The sequence below is a fragment of the Photinus pyralis genome, unplaced genomic scaffold (assembly GCF_008802855.1).
Source record: "Photinus pyralis isolate 1611_PpyrPB1 unplaced genomic scaffold, Ppyr1.3 Ppyr1.4_LG3b, whole genome shotgun sequence".
NCBI classification, from domain to species: Eukaryota; Metazoa; Arthropoda; class Insecta; order Coleoptera; family Lampyridae; genus Photinus; species Photinus pyralis.
In genome coordinates, this window is record NW_022170510.1 from 25015495 (window position 1) to 25037537 (window position 22043).

General features: G+C 35.2%; 1 protein-coding gene across 1 annotated transcript; it reads right to left on the reverse strand.

Annotated features, from left to right (window-relative positions):
• Positions 1-16839: 16839 nt before the first annotated feature.
• On the reverse strand, positions 16840-20528 carry LOC116166441. Its single transcript, XM_031481392.1, has 7 exons — positions 19965-20528; positions 19341-19804; positions 18831-19279; positions 18210-18779; positions 17818-18151; positions 17075-17762; positions 16840-17025 (listed from the first exon to the last, which is right to left on the reverse strand). Exons 1-7 carry the CDS (start codon positions 20036-20038, stop codon positions 16893-16895), a joined length of 2712 nt encoding a protein of 903 aa, XP_031337252.1. The 5' UTR covers positions 20039-20528; the 3' UTR covers positions 16840-16892.
• Positions 20529-22043: the final 1515 nt, after the last annotated feature.

Sequence of the window (22043 nt, forward strand, 5' to 3'; positions counted from 1 at the left end):
TGTCGTGTTGGAATTGGAAAATTTCCGAAAATCTATTAAAACATTTTTTGTAATGAAAAATGAGTCATTTATTTTGTTGTAAATAAAAATAAAATAAATCAGAATTCAGATATATAATTTGATAAATGGGGGAAGGTTGAAAACGCAGCAAATACCGGGCTACATTGCGGAAGCCATGCGAAATATCGAAAACTGTTCATCTAACTGAAGAAAAGTACCATTCTTACATCCGCGGCACTTGTGAAAATCGTTATCATATAAATTTAGAAATCTATGGGGCCGTAGTTTGATCGGATGTGATAATTGTTTAAATAAATTTGTGCTATGAACCACAAAAATTGAAGACCAGTTTTTCTTGTTTCGGAAATTGTTCCCTTCATCACCCAAGTCCCAATCTCAAAAAGTCATTATTGTAAATCCCTATATAGGAAGTAAGTAGGAATGATATCTTAGAAAATAATACATTAGTAATATTTTTATATAGGTATGTAGAGCTTTCAGCTTTGATTTCCTATTCTATATTCAAAGGTTTCCAGTATTAGTAAAACTGTAAAACATCAGGGGAAAGTTGAAATTCCATAAATCAGTTACTTTTGTTGAATAGCCGCTAATGAGGGTCTGGAATCTGGTTTTATTGTAGGAAGATGAGGTCATTTGCAGGTAGCTTATGTCTGGTGAAACTTGTCGAATTGCACGATTGGTTGCCTATATAATTATTTGCGTAGGCGCAGCTTAAATTTTGAATGGCCTGTCCCTAGCCGCCTTAACATAAACAAAAAACCGAATACTGACAAATCACATTGGTTATAATCACGCTCGGCGCCAATACAAGTATTCTGGTGGCCAGAGCAAGTTTGCGATCTTGTTTAGCATGTTTGTCGCTGTTTAGTGCATTTTCCACTTTCTGAGCCTGTCCGCCCGTCCGTCCGAGACCTTATCTACTCATATAGTTTTCAATGTATTTAGTTGGTTCTTTTTGCATTCGTTAGGTTATAGCTCTGGCACATGAGTCAAAAAATCTTGGCGATTAATGTCCGGTTGCGCAGATTTCGCAATCTGAGCTTTTTCAGTTCTGGAAATATTTCTTATTTTAAACAAAGATGTTTCCAGTAAAGGCTGTAACATATCGCATGTTATAAACACCAGGTGTGCGCTCATATGCGAGTAGCCTGCTCTCGCCTTCTTAGCTGCCGGTTCCTGTAACTAAACTAACTGCAGTTTATAAGTTATAATTAGGAAAATGACTTGTGTTATCAATCAGGGCATCTTGGAATAGCTACCTACTTAGTATTAATTTTTCTCTTTAATACTAGCAAAACAAAATGTTAGCATGGCCTATTTTACATAATATGTAGTGTTAGTTCAAGTATCTACTTATCTCTTTCACTAGCAATTATGGCCGGATTTTTAATGTTCCTTCGGGGAAGACCAAAATCTAATATTTTAATTAATAATTTGGTTACAGATGACTAACAGAACTTCTATAGCATTACTTCTTCCTTAATTTTGTACCGACTTGATTTTGTGCATATTATAATGAGAGGGTTAAAGTTTAACTCCTTCCGCTTCAGATACATGATTTTAATTTTTCTGACGAGCATCATTATAAGGAATAAATTCATTCATTATCCATCTATAAAGAAATCTTCCCGAAGTAAAATGCTATCCAATGATTACCATATTTAGATTATAATACATCTACACAAACAGCATGCTATTTATTATGGAAGTTCTTTTTATTGTTTATATTGTATGTTTGCCTGTGCTATTGTTAAATACCCAACGGATGAATTCAGTAATTTTCTGGACCCTTATTGTTTATTGGTCTCCCGCCGTTCGCAATATGTAATCGGTGTTAATCGGTTGGACTAACTCGCACCTTCCCCATGGTGAATATATACTTAAATAAACCTACACAAGTGTTCTGAAATATCTCCATACACAATTCATTGAAACGACTGCTTAAAAAATATGTTTGGTAAACACACATACTTCTCTTGGTCCTTTACAAAAAGTTGGGGGAAATTTTGTGGCTATAAATTAAATGCCGAGGTAGGGGTTGGTTATGCTATTATAATTACTCTTCATATGTAAATTTGTCACTTCCAAACAGATTACAAGTGTTTGGAATTTCCCGATAGGTATATAGAACCACAACAACCGCGTTTTCTACAATAGAAACCACACCGTACGTTTGAATAACAAAGAGAAAATTGTAAAAGAATCACGTTGATTTAAGTAGCGAGGAAGATGTCTGATGTCAGGTATATGAGTTTGTTGTAGCACCGAAATCGCAAAAGTATTGTGCTCCTTTTGTACTGACCTGTCCTTCATTTTATATTTTTTGTACGCTATTTCTCTAGAACTGGCTTTTGTGGAAACGAAACTATCATAGGTAGTGATGTGTAACGCAATGAACAAAGGTTGCGCATCTTTCAAATTTCTACGAGTGGAGTCTGAGAGTACAAGTTAACGTAGCACCCTTAATCTGCAATCTCAACCCCGTGTGAATAGTATTGTAAGCACTTGTGAACTAATACAAGTTATGCATGTCTTTAACCCGTTTGTAAAGAAGAAGTCATTGGTTGCAATTCTGCCGATGCCTGTAAAGGAAAATCCGAATTAACTTAGTTTAAACAGTAGAAAGGTTTTCGCCCCAAAGTGAGCAACTTTGGCCCATTTTCCATGCATTGATCAGTACTTCCCAAAGGCCAAAAGATGACAGAACGGACTACTTTTTCCTTTAGTAGAAGGCTAGAAGCATCTGTAACTGTAAATGAGACAGTTGATATTGCACAGCATGCACACATTAATCGTCAAACTTTTTCTTGGCTCAAGTGTCAGAGCTAGAACCTACCAAATTCAAAAAGAACGAATTAAATATTGAAGTAGTTAATGCTTCGGAACGGACGGAAGGACAGACGGAGAAAGTGGTTGCAATAGCGCACCCAACTATTAATGCGATTTGTTCAAAGCTCTGAATGCTCTGATGGTAAATACCGTACCGTAAGTGGTAGGGTGACTACAGCAGACCGTGTTACCAATGTAAAACCGTTAGCATGGGAATAATGCGCTAACGCACGGTACCCATATTTACTTGTCAATATGATATACTTTGGTTAAATACAGGGTATTAATACTACATGGTGAGAGCGAACACCGGAATTTCCGAGAGTTTCGTGAAATAAACAAAAAAATTTCCAAACAAGTTTTCAGAGTCAACGAAAAATTACCTACCAGATAACACTGGAGCGAGAGGATGGTTGCTACACAAATTGCTGGTGGATGGCCGGACTGCGTCAATTGTGAAAAATGTCCTGATGTGACATTGGTAAGGTGCGTAATGAAATTAATCAAAAGTTTACTCGCCAGTAATGTATCATTTTCCAAATAACTATTTCTGGGCATTTATTTTAACATCTCGATCGTAATATTTAATTTCCTGTATTTATCAAAATACACGTGGTCACAAAAATGGATCTTGGTGCATAAGTACCGGTGATGCTCAAAATACACATGGTCTCAAAAAAACCATTTAACATCTTTTTTATTTTAATCGAAACACAGTCATCAAGATCAAGGCAATGCGTTTGAATGCTTTTGCAAACCCAAATTGTTGTATAAATAACCATTTTGGGTATATTTTGGTCCAAAACTTTTGACCTAGACAAGTCAGAGGGACTGTATCCAATTGTTACATATTTATGGGTCATAGAGAATAATATAACGAAAATTCATACTCTACGCATATGTCCTAAGTTCTAAGTAATGAAATATACCTATTTTTTTAGTAATTAATTTTTACCCTGTCCAATTCACTTGAATTTTGAATTTGAAATTTCTATCTTCGGGCCGTAACGAGATGGTTTGATATGCCTTTGTAATATCCGCTTCCAGTCCAATTTCACCATCCATATACTTCAAGATTTCGGAAAGAAGATCCTCAATACCGTTAGGACCTTTCAACCTACAGTCATTTAAACTCGGTTGTAAATTGTTCTCTTGGATTCGAATTAAGTCTAGGTTCCAAAGCTTACGTACGTCTTTCATGCCCAAAAACATCTATATATTGTCCTGCGCAACGCTGAACGCACGAGTATCACCGAAAATGGTCCATCAAAATAATGTCTCCACAGCAGCAAGTTATTTTCTAAGTTTTTTTCCAGCGATCCAATCTATTATTTTTAACAAAAATGGCCGCTTTAATTACATTATACCTACACTAACATCAGTCATTGGTTTTTTGGATGGTAGGTATATACGCTCGCATGCGCAAAACAATATTTCGAAAACGTCGTTAATTTTACTTATATTCGTAGTGTTTACATACAAAGTTTCTTTTAAATATCTTCATAAATAAAAAAAAGTTAGCATTGCACATTCGTTAAACCAAATTTCTGACACTGCGCATGCGCAAAACCAAAAAATATGGGTATACACGGAATGCTTGGACCAAGCCCTTTCAAATGAGTCCTATATCGCCCAAATCGGTTCAGTGGTGTAGAAGAAGTACGTGTGACGGACGGACGGACGATCAAGTGCAGCCAATAGTGATTTTTCACTTTGAGGAAAATGCGCTAATAAAAGACACATTATTAATTAGCTGCCCGTTGTGTTCCGGTGTTATTATGATAGCGGTTATCCCCAGAACAGAGAACAGAAGGCTTCATTTCCTATCCCGTTCAGGTTACGAAAGAAGGATGGGATAAAATGCGAACATCTATTCTTCAGATTACGGGCAGTTACAATTTTATTACCATAATAAATATTATAGTATCATATATGAATGGCGTAATTTAATGTATTAGGTAGCTTTTATCTTATACCGATAAATAAGATCGTTAAATTAGAAATAATTTACTCAATAACAATTAATTAAATTAAATTCAATTTCAATTTACATTTATACTTATCAAATTCATAACCGTGAAATTACAAATACAAGTGTAGGCGTATTTGTTTTCACTATAAAAGAATTCTGATAATCATAACGGAAGATAAAAATTAATAATAATCATTTTTATGAGATCGCCATATACAGTTTCCGTCATATAAAGTAAATGATAACACAGACGAACAGAAAATTTGCCATAGTTTTCAAATGGACATTGTAAAAAAATGTTAAATTTAACGTAGGCTAATCGCCATGCAACAATCGCGTAAAGAGAGACAGTAAATATTGCCTCTATTAAAAGGGGCAGAGAACATTCGTGTTTAGTTTGTTATTACAAAGGCGGTCTCGGGCTACCGGTCTGCTTGCTGCTCTGAATTGCACGCTAAATTACCAATTAATGGTACCCGATAATTATGTGGTAAATACTAAAAGGTACGTACCTGCCTTGTAGCTACTGTACGAAGCGTATATAATTGCCACGTATTATGAAGCAGTTTAACATCTGTCTTAGTATTTTTGAGAATTATGCCACCATTCTCAGTAAAAATTTGTTAGCGGTCCGATCAGGTTACATTATTATCATATCTAATTCGGCTTTTCTTCTCGCTATAATCAAGATTCATTTTTCAATATCGACGAGATTATGGCCAAATTTTAATTAAAAACGCCCAAAAATAGATACCTTCGTGCTAACCACGACATAAAACTAACTAGGTATGTACCTTAATTAACGGTCGTAGTGTTTGCATTACCAATCAGATTCTGACATACAGTTTTTTAATACATCATGCTAATTAATTATTTTGAAATATTAATCTTACATCTAACGTGTATGTGTGATAAATTTATTGAATATTAATGTTTAAGTGGGCATGAATTCGGTACTCAAGCTAACCAATAACTTGTCAAATTAATTAAACATTTTCTATTCCAATAAATTATCGCTCAGCAGTCTCGATTTCAAATAACGGTTTTGAAAGTCGTACAAACAGCTACTGAATATCTCTTCAACGCGGTTCAGCTTCACAAATTAATTGCTATTGCAGGTTCAATCTGAAATGAGGTAGCTTATCGGAAAAGCTAATTTTGTTCTATTTAATCCAATTATGAATAGTAACAGGCGTGAAATGGAGTTTAGTATTTTGGCAAATTAGCAAAACATTGTATTGAAACGAGCGTTGATTAATCCTTTTATTTTTTCGAACTGAATATTGGCTGAACCCGCCTAGTTTACATAACATTTATGAAGTTGAGGACCAAATTTAATTAATGTAAAAGAACCGCGTGGATCAATATGGAAAATTTATGTCCATACTACAAGGATGAAAAAAACACAAACAAAATAAATAGCTTTTTTTAAGATATTGGATTGATGTGCCTCAAAAACTGACCAACTACACGGGATGCCGACTTAATGGGAAATAAAATAAAAATGTGCGAATTTTGACCGTTTAGCGACCACCATCATGACAGTATTACATTTTGCACACGCCAACGTGGACAAAATCCTCAATAAAGTTCAATGCGTTCAGCAGTTGAAGCATGTCAGTTGATTGAGATCGTAGGCGTTCCTGTAAAAAATTATACGTACTGCTGTGACTCTAATTTCGGGCCCTTAGACCATATAGTACATGGACTGCTATTATCCCTATGCTTTCAATACAAAATGGGTGGTCACGGATAGAGGGCACTGTAGTCGTGGGTATGTGAATCTCAGGGTAAACTAAAGTCGTATGAACACCACTCGGATCGCGTAAAGAGTAGCTTTTAGGGAACCTCGTAGTACGGGAAGCTTTAAATACTCTTGATTGTGTTCTATACGTCCACAAATACGGATAGGTTTGCTTTTTTGGCATATCTAGGCGATTAATTAATTGACGTTTGTTAATTTATAGGTTGACAGTCTCAAATCGTGTCTAATCGCACAACTTCGGACAGACTCGTTTACCCTGAAACTCACATACCCAGGCGATGTCCTTGACCATATTTTAGTTACAATTAGCAGTCCATGTACTATATGGTCTAAGTTCGAGCCCCATAAAAAATAATTGTACCTAATGACCCGGCCAAAATGAATCATGTACCTATAAAGCACCTTAAACATAGCTTGTTCTCTTTCTCTTAAGCCGATTCCCGGCACAATAACAAAATGTCAATCTCGACTCCAAATTCCAAACTTGACAAATAATGGCCGTGATCAAAATTCCTTAAATTCCATTTATTTTTATTTAATTTACACAAATTTTGAAGACATCGGACACAAACTTTTGATACTTATCAACAAAATTAATCATAATTGAGCATGAGACATTTATCTAAATCGTTAAAGGGTTCGAATAAACCCACGATTTACATGAATTCACACAAACATCATTTATTTTCGCCACACGAATTAAATTGAGCAAAATATTCCAACAATCAAAATTGACTATAACAAGGTCCGTTTACACACCCCGCTTAAGCGTTCTATTACAATTAAACAAATAATGAGATCTTAAACCTGCATACAGTTTTCTGTTAAAACCCCAAAAAATCCGGCAAACAAACCCCTAATTAAGATAGAAAAAACGCACTTAACAAAACTTTTTCTTCTTTAACTTATCTTCTCATCAGGTCGCAGAGACGTAATTTTACTTAATTTGAATTAAACTGGCTGGCCAACCACGACAGATAAAACGATGGCTGTCCGTAAACAGTAGACGACAACTTCAATTAAAAACTGCTCCAACCAAACTTGTACGTACGTCTTCTCAAAGATTTCACTCGAACAGCAACTTAGCTTCGAAATTAGCAAAAGACCAACTCCAGTATCTAACGTGTTTTCTCTATTTTTTACAATTCGAAAAACTTCATCCAATTAACGGGACCTAGCAACATGACAACCAATCTGAACGTTTCTTGACGCTCGTGTAGTCACGTATGTATTAAAATTTTACGCAGAATTATATTATTTCAGATAACAATTTTCTACGAAAACACGCAATTTTTTGGTCGATTAAGTGCATTCTTATTGCTAATAATAATAAATTACATTTTATAAAAATTATCAATGTCCATAAATTAGAACTATCACATAAATGATTTAACAAAGTAAAATTGATAATGAAAATAAGAGAGAAATTGCTCTACATTTAACAATTCTAGGAAAACATTTTTACAACCAAACAATACAAAACAAACCACTTGGGACACAAATAGAAACGCAATACGCCAATACTCGCTTTTTGTTTACGCATAAAAACCCAACCAGCTAATTAGATAACAAGAAACAAAAATTTGATTACCTAGCAATTATTAATGACCGGTCAGTAAGTTCAGACGTCTGGACCAAAAAATCAACGTCCATATCGATATTTTTTACATAGGAGTACATTGCTCTTAAAATCGGACGCGCGCCAATAAATACAATTTTCTACTCTTCCGTATAGCATCACCCACAATGCAAACCGGCATATTAACATACCTCCAATATCAGGGACACGAGGGGTATATACGTATCAATATCTGACGCCATCGAGTATTTTCATGTGACTATTTTTTTGTACATTATTAAAAAAGTGTAGACGCGCCCCCCACTGGTGGATCATATCGTTTTTTCTTTCTACCATCTCATCTACAAAGTTCAATAGATTGCTACGATGCTTAAGTAAATTCCCATTTAGCTTCGTGGGATCTCCTACTATTATGGTACCGGTCCCGGACGAATAGACATGAAATCTTATCTCTTAACAATGAATTTAATTCAGAAAGAACCAGCATTAAGTAATTGTAACTCAAGTTAAAGTCGGCGCTCCTCCAACTACAGGAACTATGAATAATGTATAACGCTAACATTTTTTTTCGTACTTCCGAGACTAAAGTGGCCACTTCACTCCATTATGACAAGTACTGAAGTGTCACTTTTTGTCCCGCCGGGATTAAATTTTGACGAAAATCCCGGAAGGATGAAATTACTAACAAGGCAATTTCAGTAGGTTGTTCCACATTTTGTATGCGGTACTACTTCTTAAACGCATCATACTGCTGCTCATATAGTTTTTTGGATTTCGGTGGTATCAATTCTTTACCTACTTTGGCTGCTTTTTATGAATATCAAATACACTTTTGTCACCCACCACCAAAATTATGACACTAGCAATGACAGTTTCCAAATTATTTTTGTTACCACAGCATAGGAATTGTCGTACCAACGCAACGTTCCTATGGTAACTTGTTAAGGAGCGATTTTTTGAAAGAACGCGTTCTCTAACTCCATACATATTAAGTGTTTCAGTTTCGGAAGTACGAAAAATATCGTATATACCTTGCGACTGAAGTAGTGTTCTTAATCCCTCAGGTAAATTATGGCCCTCCCTTCGGTCGGGCCATAAACTTTACCTTCGGGATTAAAAGTACTACTTCAGTCCCGCGGTATATAATATACTATTTAAAGATCAGAAGCAAAAACCGGTCGATTTTTGTATAGTGGGTCGCCAATTTTTATGAACAAATAATTCCTGCAACTTGAACACTGTGATAGGCGTTGCAAACACCTAACAATTTTGAATTGGTCCGATGGTGAAATATCCTTGCATTGCATTATATTTTACATATGTACTAGCAGACCCGGCTAACTTCGTTCAGTCAATGTTCCGCTCCCGGATGGAACATAAGCCAGGTCTACACTACGCGGCTGCACCGTCACACCTCGCCCAAAGATCCTGCTCTCGGATGGAAAGTAAGTGCGGCTTCGGCGGCTGCACCCCTTCACTTCGCGTTTACTGCGTCACCGTCTGTGTGGCTCAGTGGCAGGAAGTTGGGCTACAAAGCCGGGAGGTCGGGTGTTCGAACCCGAGTCGAGGTGAATTTTTCATCTGTGGTGAGATGAGAATTTCCCCTGGAATTTCCTTAGACCTTTTTCGAGCATTCTGCCGGGTACCTACTTCTAATTAGGTTTTCCTGCAGTTTTCCTAATTCGTAAGGTAAATACCGGAGTAATATAGAACAACTTAAGGCCTTCTGCTGTCTGCAGGGACACTTCGAAAAAGCACTATGCGGGTCACTCTGTAATTGGGCGAAAACCTGTTGAGGGCCCATAACAAGAGAGGGACAAAAAATAAATAAATAAATCAGAAACCTTCGCGTTTGGCTGTCTATATTTTCGCCTCTCGCCTGAACTCGACAGTATGGATCGGTATGGATCCTTCTGGAGCCATAGTAGATGTCGCTTTGGCTTTGGCTTTGAGTTACATTAGGATTTAAAATGATTGAAAAGAGAAAAATTGTTTGTGTACGTCTATGAATTATATTACGATTTAAAACAAAGAAATTAGAAAAGGTCATTTGGCCGCTCTTTGCAGGTTTTAAACACTTCCCACAAACTGATATTACTTCACTTGTTTTATTATGATTGCTTACCTTCTGCTGTACACTTTATCTCAAAACGACGAACTGCGTCTTCAATTAAACAAATTGAGTAATCTGCCCTAGAAATTAGCGTAAACAAAAATACACCCTTTTTTACCGTCGAAAAACTAGCTAGCAGCCTACGTTGATTCCAGTATTAAAGGAACACCACTTCCACTATAAATTTTCAAAAAAACGGTTACAAACGGATGGTTCGACAGTTTTTGTATTTCTTTTATTCTAACTAAAATTGAGAGATTTTGTTATTAAAAAACGATCAAAAAAATTTTGAGCACAAAATATTGATATTTACGTCCGCTGTGAGCATTTTAAAATCAAGGGTCAATGCGAAGAGAAAAAACGTACCTGTGGGCGAGACTAGACCTCGTGATGTCAGTAGCCAACACATTTGCCGCCGCGCACATGACGCAGCCTACAGAAAACTTGACCACCCTATGTATAAAGTCACCAGTCCCTAGTATAAAGTCACTGTAATTACCATGACCATGACAATATATTATAATCTTGAGGAGGGAGGAATTTGATATTGTTTCTGTCACTGCTGGAGGACATATTGGAATTTAAAGTTGAGATATTCGCAAATATGTGTTTAAAATTTCCTAGTTCTATGATTACAATAATCTTTCTAGTGCGCGGTTGCATGAAAAATGTTGGGTTTCTTTTTATAATATAATACTGTAAACTTTTCAAAACTGTCGACTTTAAAATTCTTGTTTGGAACTTTGGTGGGACATAAAATTGAATATTGTATGAGTGTGGATGAGCGTCATAAACAACTTCTTGGAAGGATAGAAGGGGAGATTGTGTGCAATACCTTTGGGTTAATCTTAGTTATGCCAAAGAGATTACTGGTGATCTGTGATAAAACAAACATGTGTATATAAAATTATAAACAACCTTATATCAATAACTCCGACATATTAGCAAAACTTGATTTTCTCGATGTAAGTGAAATATGGGTTCATACCCAGGGGCCAGTTCCCCATTTTATATTGTCAGTTAGATTTAGCAGGTAGTGACATTCAACCTATTTAAATGACAATTTTATATGAAGAGCGCATTTATTTACGCGTTATAGTCTACGCCTAAAATTAAAGTTGTAGACATTTCGGCTGACAAACTACCATTTCCAGTTTGAGATTCTCTGTCCGATATTATTTATTTGTGGAATAGAGGAAGAAACTAATCCGAAACAAAACTGTTTAATTACTGCTTGATCGAATCTATAATCAATTGAAATTACAAATTACGCGAACCAAAATTGCCCATTAGAGAAATTTTCCTCTAAAGTAGAATCGTGATAGCCGCAGCAGTTAAAAACTTTTCATACTAAACCAAGAGGTATTTTTTCTGTAAATTAAACCTGCATTAGCCGACTTTAATTCATCTTGTATGAAGAAAATAGTGGTTAAGCTAATTATAGGCCGACTCATATGTTGTAACCCGAAGGCATGTCTATGGTAACTCCGTACGCGTGCATTACAGCTAAAAGTGTTAAAGGTACCTAACCATTTTATGCAGCGTATTCGCTAAGAGAAAATGCCCCAAGCTTTTATGCCATTGGCTAATCATTGGACGTTAGGTACATGTATCCAAAAGTTAAGTTATCCGGGTACAATACGTATCGTAAAATTGGTATATGGCTCGTATTAGACTGGGTAACCGGTTTCAAATTAGAGGTAATCCAGTAACTGTTCCATTAATGCCATTGTTTATTAACAGTATAAATATGAATCGTTTCTAAGGGTATTGAAATGGACTAAGCTTTTAGAGTTGGAACCGCCACAGCCACATGATTTAAAATTGACAGGAAAATTATATTTCTTTCTGCATGGAATTTAACAAGAACTAGTCTTCGGCTAGTTCATAAACAGTCCGCTTTTAGTTATATACGCACATGTAAATCTGTCGACATGCTATTTAGGGAGGACATTATTCGCGATCATTCATAATAAGAATTTATTCTCTGAAATCTCTTTTGATTCTACTTTATATCTGAGCTGTCTTTAATCAAATTGAGCCGAAACGAACAGGCCTATTATTTGTAGAGGTAAGTGCGCAATTTAAAACAAGTACGAGCTGTCGAGTAGTTATAACTAAGCTAAGGTCGTAAACAGCATACCTTGATATGGTAACAGCAGCACGTGGTCATGACAAGAAAGTAACACCTCCTAGGAGGCATACGTCGCAAGAAACTAAGCGAACGAGTGCACTTCATAAATAATTTTTCAATATCTACAACTTCTGGTATGAATTAAACGTTTTGTAAGATCAAGTATAAGAACTTCGTGAGTATGTATCCCGACCAGATGGACGCTTAGTTCATAAATCGTAAGCCGATAGTTCAAAATACAGGATTATTAATAAAAGTTAATTTATTAGCCGGTCCTCCGATTAGTCAATCTCGGCAATAATTAATTTTATTACTCAAGTACCTAGGGGGGAAAGTTTATTCTCAGGCATGAATATGAAACCAAGTTATCCTGCATAAGAATTACACATAATTTATTCGACATTACCATGCATTTGGACAAGTGACGCCGTCTTGTGATTATCATAAACGCGCAAAAAAAAATGAAATCGATATTTTCCACTGCTCCGCTAATAATTAACACGTTTACTTGTCATTTCTGTTACGCTTGAACATTTGTCCACTTCTTCACATATATAGCATCATATCACATATAATTTTATATTAATGAATTTTTTTGTAGTTTTTAAGCCATTTTGACCAGTGTACGCGAAAAAAACTTTTGACATATGGATCAATACCAAAATAGGACGTTTTTGATTTCCCATCCCACCCTATATGCACCCCAAATTTCGTCCAAATCGGTTCAGGGGGTTTTTAGTTATCGTGTTCACAAAAAACGAACCACATACACACCCTCATCCTCTTTCACACACGTCAAGCTAAAAATCACTTTTTTGGGGTCTGTGTGCTTCAAAACGTTCAGGAAACGCATTGGCCTATCGAAAATGTGTCACAATTACAATACTTTCCTTTATACATACTATAAGTCTATAGTCGGAAAGTAAAAAGCTTAGTCATTCCTCACTAAAAAAAATAGATACAAAAAAATTGACTAATAAATCATTATTGGTTATAGTATAGTCCTATAGTACCGTTAGAACAGAACCGAAAGCATAGGTGAAACTATTTTAACGTATTTAAACATTTCTGTCTCGCATACTTTCGTTTACATTTTCCGAATAATAGAGGAAATCTGTTCGCTCCTTTCTGATTAGAAACCAAGTTTCATCATAATAGGGTCTACAATTTTTCCATGCTAAGAGTCTAAGACACATTCTTTTCATATTTCTTGCAAGTGGCAACTGAGTTGTCGTATTAAAACATAAAAAGGAATCTGTTGAAAAACATTTAGAAAATGCCATAATCTATAACTCACATCAGTTTACACAAATAATTTTGTGATACCATAATTTAGAATTCCATCTTGCGTATATTTCGTTCTGTTAACGATGTTCCAACAGGTAGATGTCTATCTAAACATTTTCAGACTCTTCGATTTTATTCATAAATCCATAAAAATATTGTAGAAATTTTATTCTTTTTACTTGGGAATTCGATAATGTTGACAAATGCTGATAACAATCTTCTGTGTTAAAATACTAAGCATGCCACCATACACATTCTTGGTCCGCAAGAAAAGATACTTGCACTCGTGCGCTGTAAATCAATCATCTCGTAACTGATACAAGCTTGCAGAAGATATTCCCGGATTTACATAATGGTTGCGAGGTGAAGTAGCGCTTGGGCCCGTGTTCTGTCGCCCAGTCAGACTTCTTTCATTTGCCTATCTTTTGCATTTTAATCTTTAGTTCTGATGCGTATGTAGTCTTTGTAATTCTAGAAGACCATAACAAAACTCATACTCGTACAGTTACTGTTTGGAGAATCCCTATTCTGGTCCAATGGCCTCCGTCGCAGTAGCTACTTGCAACTTTAACATACTCGTAATTCGTGACGTAAAACCTACTACTTGTCTAGTTACCGTGTTTGTTCGTTTACAAAACACAAATTCTGCACGTGAAATCACCTTATCGTATTTTGTTACTTAGTACGACTGAAAAAGTTCAATTTTATTGTGTTATAGTTGGGTATATTCAAAATATAATAACGTTTAAGTAAGTTATAAACTTTTATCAAGCAGAATAATTTGCATACTTGGAAGGTATTTTTTTATTAATAAAAAGTTGTCCAGTTAAGTAAAAGTGTCCATAAAGGGAGAACATTTATTGCTCGTAAACCATTTATATTAAATTGCATGTGGTTTTCATTTCATACTTCCTTGTATGAAGACTTACTGCGATTATCTTAATAAAGTACCTATATGTAGACCATCATAAAAGTTCTTCGGGGTTCACTTAGTTAGGAATCTAAATTTTTACTAGTAGATCTGCGAGTTAAATTAACCCTACAAGCGTAAAAGTATACTAATATCGCAGCTCAATGCCCGCAAATCGTCACAATTTATGCTGTGAATTTACACTCTAATGGTAAAAGTTTAATCAATAAAACACTATTTCCGTCAGTAAACTGAAAAAAATAATTTTTGGATCCCTTCGAATCATTGCACACAAGAAAGAGCATCGGAAACACATTTATTAAAAAATGTTGGTCTTCATTGTGTTTTGAAGCTTGTCTAATGGTATAAGCAAGGTCTGCTCTCATAGCTATCTCTTTATTTGGCAAAAGGTGATAGGATATTGAAAAGCTGGTCCACCAGTATGACAATAATGCCTCAATCAAACCGGTAGTTATGTTGAAAAGCATTGGAAGGTGTAGGCAGAGCTGGGTAATTAAATTATTTCAAATGAATCTATTTTAAATAGGTATTTAAAATACAAAATACCTACTATTTTGTATTTTGTATTTCAAATAAACTTATAAAAACTATTTTATATTTTGTATTTGAAATAGATTTCTCAAGGTATTTTCTATTTTATATTTGAAACATTTCTGAACTATGTAAGAAAAACTAATTTTGTATCATCAATTTTGTATCGTTCTATGGTTTTAGTGTTATCTATGGACTTGCCTATGTTGGATCAATATCCAATAGTAAGAGAACTGTTTTTAAGTACAACAATACAGTTCCTTCGTCGACTCCTGTGGAACGAGATGTTTAACAGAAGCGCATGCAAATGGTTAAATCATGAGAAACGATTTTTAGCGCATTTTCCAACGAAGTTGAGTGCGCTATTGCAGCCACTGTCACTGTCCGTCCGTCTGTACGAGGTCTTAACTACTCCTACAGTTTTCAAGATATTAAGTTCATTCTTTTTGCATTCGGTAGCATAGCTCTAGCATCTGAGCCAAGGAAAATCTTGACAATTAAACTGCGCATGCGCGCACTGCGCAATGTCAACTTCCTTATTTATTAATATATTTTGTTGAAATTTTAACCACAAATACTTCTGGTAAAGGCAAAATATGCGGCATTATAGCTCAGTGGTAGAGCGTTGGGTTATAAATCCGGAGGTCTGGTGTTCGGACCTGGTTTGAGGTGAAGTTTTCATCTGTGGCAAAGATGGGAGTTTCCTTAGATCAGTCTCGAGCATTCTGCCTGCTACTCCGAATTACGTTTTCCTGCAGTTTTCCTATTTGTAAGGTAAATACCGGAGTAGTATAGAACAACTTAAGACCTTCTGCAGGGGCACCTCTAAAAAGCATTATGCGGGTCACTGTGTAATTGGGCGTAAGCCTGTTGAGGGCCTAGAACAAGAGGGACAATAAATAAATATATCGCATGTAGTAAAAATCAGTTCTGCGCATGCGCTGACTGCGCAATGGCAACTTTCTTACTCATGGAGATATTTCTTTGAAATTTTAACCAAAGTTGCTTTTAGTGTAAGCAAACGTATCGCATTTTCTAACATCAGATTAATGCGCGCATGCGCAGGATGCGCAATATCAACGTTATTTATCGAGATATCTTTTTGAAAATTTAATAACAGATGCTTCTGTTAAGGGTCCTCTATAGAGGGGTTAGGCAACCCATCATGCTTTTACAAACTTTCGACCCTCATAACGTCATCAGGGTTGAAGTCTACAAATTTCTAGAACCTGGATATTAATGTACACGGTGCGGCGAAAATTTTGCCGGATCGTTTTTTTACGTTTTTTATGTAATTAACGGATCTAGCGAACCAATGAAGTTATCAAAAAAATCTTTCCGACAATAAGTTCGAATTAAGCGTTAGAATTGCTACATATTGAGCAATTCTTTTCAACTTTTTTATTAATTGCGTTATGAGGAGTAAAAGTTTGATGAAATCTGCATAAAAATCCGAAATGACACATTGCCTTCAGGCTAAAAGTTGAAATGTGTAAGAGGGATTAGGGAATTCCCAAAGTATTACAAGAGGTAAATGGAATGCTAATTAGTTGCACCTACTCACTTACCTGAAAATTGTATTGTATTGCAGAAAAATAATGGTATCATTAGACACATTGTATTATTTAATCACTAATAAGCAGCTAAATTAAAACACCTAGTAATTATTACCTTCAATTAAAATTGTATATGTTTTATTAAAATGACAACAATGACAATAAAAAAAGCTATTAGATTTTGCTATAAATATCTCGCAATTGAAGTTGGCGGCATCTCCTAGGATCGATAATTTCTGGCAGTAACGAATTAAAATAAAAGTCGGCCAATTTTTCTTTCATCTTCGTTTCCCAAAAATCGTCATCGCTACAAAATAATTTTATTGTTTTTGTTTGAAAATTAGAACTTAGCTTACCGTTCAATGGTTTCCACATGTAATCCTCCTAATGTATATATTATAAAATAACACAGTTGTTTTTTACAAATATGCAATGCGCCTTGTATTTGGTAATAGTAATTATGACTTCGTTTGAGTGTAAGTTTGCCATTTTCAATTACACAAAAATCAATTTTTTTTTGTTTTGCGCCTTCCAATGGAGATAAGGGCCCACTTTTTGGTGAACATTTGATTTCTATTATACAATTGTTACCCACTAATCCATCCGGGGAGCAAGCCAAATATGGTAATTCATCATCAATTACCAAACCACTTTGCGTTACACTGACGTTATGAGCATTTTGAAATAATTTAATTGCCGTTTCTTCATTTTCCAAACCAAATGTTGTACTACTGTTACCGGCAAATGTAGTGTAAAGCAACTGTGAAACTAGCTTAGCGGTGGAAGTTGTTTTGCGTAGTTTACAAACTCTGCCAAAATTTGAAGCGGTAATTCGTTTTTTGCGCTCTTGATACCAAAGGTTGGACTTTGATTGCGATGCCGTTTCCATACAAATCTTTTTCTTGTCCGCACATCGTAAAACTTCTAGGAACTCTTGACGTTTTTTTTTATACAATTCTGAGCCCATGTCCTCCTCTGGTTGGTTTGCGCTAGGCCCATAATGACTGTCTGCTGTAGCAAAATGTTTTCTTTTCGGTGCTTTTTCTAGAAAAATATTACTCCTAATTAAAAAGAAATTAATGAAATAATACCAACTTACTTCTATTTACATGTAACATTCGCATCTTCCGCTCGTGAAATATACGGGTATAATGATCAATAGTACCACACATTCTTTCTTGAACTTTTGCAAGAAAACCACCACCAGTGTTGTATGAAATCGAAGCCGCCTCACATCTAGTCTGGTAAGAGTTTTTTAAGGAATAATTGATCCGCTTCCCACCGACAAATTTGGCAACGACGGAATTGTAGCTTTCGGCTGCATTTGTGTCTACATCTTGTAACAAACTAGCAGCATTATTTGCTAGTCTACGATTTGCAGTGACAATTGGTTCAAAAATACCAGACAATTTTAATGTAGGTACTAAATTTTCCTAAACAGATACAAATAACGTAAAATTATTCTGTGCAACAATGCGTCAATATCATTACCTGATCTTTATTTCCAGAACAGAAGTAACCGTCGCAATTAGAGTGGTCCCCAAATATATGATTTGGCCCATTTTCAATATCTTTTTTTAAAAGAGCGACTTTTGTATTTTCAGCATCAGGACCCTGTTTTCTAAAGGCAATAGCTTTCGTTATCGCGTTTCGGAAGCGACCCAAAACATCTGTATTAGTTACTATTCTCCTGAGATGAATGGGGAATTTGGTATCTTTGGACAATTCTGAAATTTTATTTATGTAATTCCTAATGAGGTGATTTCGGCATTCAATTTTCTCTACAACAAAAGTTGGTCCATATGGGGATACCTCAACAACTTTTTTATATACAGTGCTGTCCCCATCCCCAATAATTTTGCCATAGATCAAATTATGACTTTTAATAGATGATTGAAACCCTTCGGCGATTATTTCAGCTTCCATTGCCGTGGAACTTCTATCCCAATTTTTGAAACAAGAATGTTCTACTGGAGTACTTGCCCTAGTACAGACGAAACAGTATTTATTTTTAACCCCCATGTAAAGAATTTTCTTAGTTTTCGCTCCAATTATACAGGCCTAGAAAGAAGCAAATATAATGTTTTCAGTAACATAGAAAAAAGTACTTACAACTCCAGATAAAGCATTGTAGTTTGTACGATAGGAACGTTTACTCCATGCGCCATCCACAATCACTGGAATTATAGGAACACCTTGTTCAGATACGTGGCCAGATTCAACAGCCAACCTTCTTTCCTCTTGGGCAGCGGTATTCATTAGTTTAATGTTTTCGTCGTGTATATTTTTACTCAAATTAGAGTGATAGCGTAAATATGTTGCATTGGACATATTTGGAATGTTTAAACATGATACAAACTCGTTTATTTGAGAATATCCAACCCCAATTGATATTGCTCCAGCGACAACGGCACAATTTGTTGGAAAATCCTTCTTATTCGGATTTTCTGTATTAACAATTTGGACAATATTACAAACGTTGCATTTAAATGATATTTTACTTTGAAATCCTTCAATTTTTTCGGATAAAACCTCCATATCAAAAAAAGAACAGTCAAACCCTAAAACAGAAATACATATTAGCATTATATCTCTATTAATTTTAGTTTTAAATGTACTTACCTTTGTGTTTCAAAGATCTTAATTCGTCCAGAAAATATTTTATTTCAATTATGCGCCGCCTTACTAAGCAATTACTTTTTTTTGGTTTGATAACATCCAGATCTGTCTCATTGGAGATATCAGTGCCGTCACTAGAATCGCCGCTAATGGTAGTAATTACTTCCTCGTCATCTTTGTTGAAATTGTGAAATGGATCAGTTGCATTGACAAAGTTGCTATCTATATTGTCATAACTACAGGACGCTATTGGTTCAGGTTCAAGTTCAAGGACTAGTTCGTCCAACTCCGTATCAGAATCACTATTATAACAACTAGTACTAACAACTGCTTCTTCTTCACCTTTGCTTAAATAATCAGGTGGCCCAGTTTTATCAGAAGAATTGTTATCAACATCATTTGAACTGCAAAGAGGCACTGTTGTGGGGACTACTTGGTCCATTTTGGGCATTATAGAATTCCATCTCCTACAGACAAAAATATATTGAATACGCATACTCATAAAGTCCATGCCCAAAAAATATGTAACACATGAATAGTAAATCAACCCCCTTACTCTATAATGAACGATTTTGGCTACTTTTTTATTACGTTTATTAATTATATATAGTAAGTGTAATTACTTACCTTTGCGACAATTTCTTCATTGCGGATTTTCGACTTTTTAAACTTCGTGACAAACTCCCCATACACTTCGGCATATTAAAAAATTTTAAAACAAACAAATTAGCGCACTAAATAATGAGTGTAAGTCACTGATGAAAGTGGTTTTAAATATGAAATTAGCAGAGAAAAATAGTAATGCATCAATATAAATAATTACCGTTGGATTAAATTTCCATTAAAGGGTTAGGTAGGTATACCATAATTTCTTTAAATGGGCGGATGAAAACTCGTTACCTAATTGTTTTTAATTTCTTCATTACTAGTAACCTTCAGTTCGGGTGGTAAATCCGGTATTGCCCCTTTACAATTTTGTGAGTGTCATTAGAAAATTCCAAATTATTTGCTGTTGAAGATAAAGAGAAGGTTTAGAAATGTACAGCAATTATAATTAAATTAATTTATGTAATGTAATTTGGAATCCCTCAAAGACATGTGACCTTGCCTTTGGCAGTTTAACTATTCAGGTAAAACAACTTTTACTTAGCTACACTAGTGGGCGCTCCGATCGTTTCAAATCTCGTCGGGATGTATAGAGGACCCTTAAAGGCAAACATAACTGATATTGCAAAAATTAGATGGGCGCATGCGCAGTCAGTGCCATCTTCTTTATTTATCAAGATTTTCTTTGACACTTTAACCATAGATGCTTCTAGTAGAGAAAATCACAGCGCTGAAGTTACTCGCCTTGCTTTATGAATATTATAATAATAACCTTCAATGTAACGGGGAGATAGGTACTTATTTGAAATATTTAGTTGACATACTTATTTTCTATTTGGTATTTTAAATTGAAATACCAAACCTATTTAGTATCTTGTATTTAAAATAAGTTAGCATTTCTTATTTTGTATTTTCTATTTTAAGTAGATTTTGAAAAGTATTTTACCCATCTCTGGACATATGCAACTTTCGGTAATATATTTATTTTTTCTTCAAACGTCAATAAAACATGACATTTCTCATACATGACATAATAGTTTGACATTTTAGACGTCTCAAAAAGTCTCCGTTGCCACTGACATTTGTATGACGTGACGCTGTCAGTAGAACATGTTTCAGATTCTTCACTACTTGTTAATTTTGCATTTGCATCAGGATCTTAAGATTTATATGATAACTTACCGATTTTTTAGAACCACAAAAAAGATTCTTCACAATCTTTTAATTTAAATTTTTAGATTTTTAGAGTCATGTGATTCTTCCCATTTTTAGCGCATCTTTTAAGAATTAAAAAAAATGTGCTATTTTTTGCGTTTTGTCCGTCCGTCCGTCTTGTGATACAGCAATGTAATCAGCATAAATAATGCAAAACGTGTACGTTAAGACATACAGAGTGTTGTATTTGACTTTGGGTCAAATCACATCAGGAATGGTGGGCAAAAATTTTCTTACTGTCAGTGGATTCTACGTGAAAATATTTAAAATAAACCGTTTTTACGTTTTACCCTCTAAAATAGCGCTTTACGGACGTTTCGCCCCCGCCGTTTCGCCCCCGACCGTTTCGCCCCCGCCGTTTCATCCCCAGCCGGTTCGCCCCTAAACCGTTTCGCCCCCGAACCGTTTCGCCCCCAGAGTTGTACCCCTACATTTAACCATTTGCCCGACACGTTAAAACTGTATACTTAAACGGGCAGAACGTGCCCACTGGACCCAGTGCATTTTCATTGCTTGTATTCATCTATTAATTGCGTACCTACTGAAATTATTGAATTGTTTATAAATAAGCACAATGATCAGCAAGAATTGTAATGGCTCATATTGAAAATTTGTAATTTTGGACACCGAATATGTTGCATAATTGACACCAAACTTTAATTGCTCTGTAATCAGAGTAATTATATATTCATGACTGCGAATTTGAAAATTTTAGAAAGTGTATACACTCTTTCTAATGACTGGCCTAATGACCGAAATTAATTATGTAAACATTCTTCTCATTGTTGTACGCAAAATTTGTGATTTTAGAGAGCAAATATGCTTATAATTAATACTAAACTTTAATTTCTTTGTAATTACGTCTTCCACAACCATTAAGTACCT

Excerpts from the sequence above, each read along its gene's own strand:
- LOC116166441 (XM_031481392.1), bottom strand. The coding sequence starts at position 20,038 with ATGCCGAAGTGTATGGGGAGTTTGTCACGAAGTTTAAAAAGTCGAAAA. Across the intron at positions 18,780-18,830 it reads ACAATGCTTTATCTGGAGTT|GCCTGTATAATTGGAGCGAA; the intron begins GTAAGTACTTTT and ends GCTTCTTTCTAG. Across the intron at positions 17,763-17,817 it reads AATGTTACATGTAAATAGAA|AAAAAGCACCGAAAAGAAAA; the intron begins GTAAGTTGGTAT and ends ATATTTTTCTAG.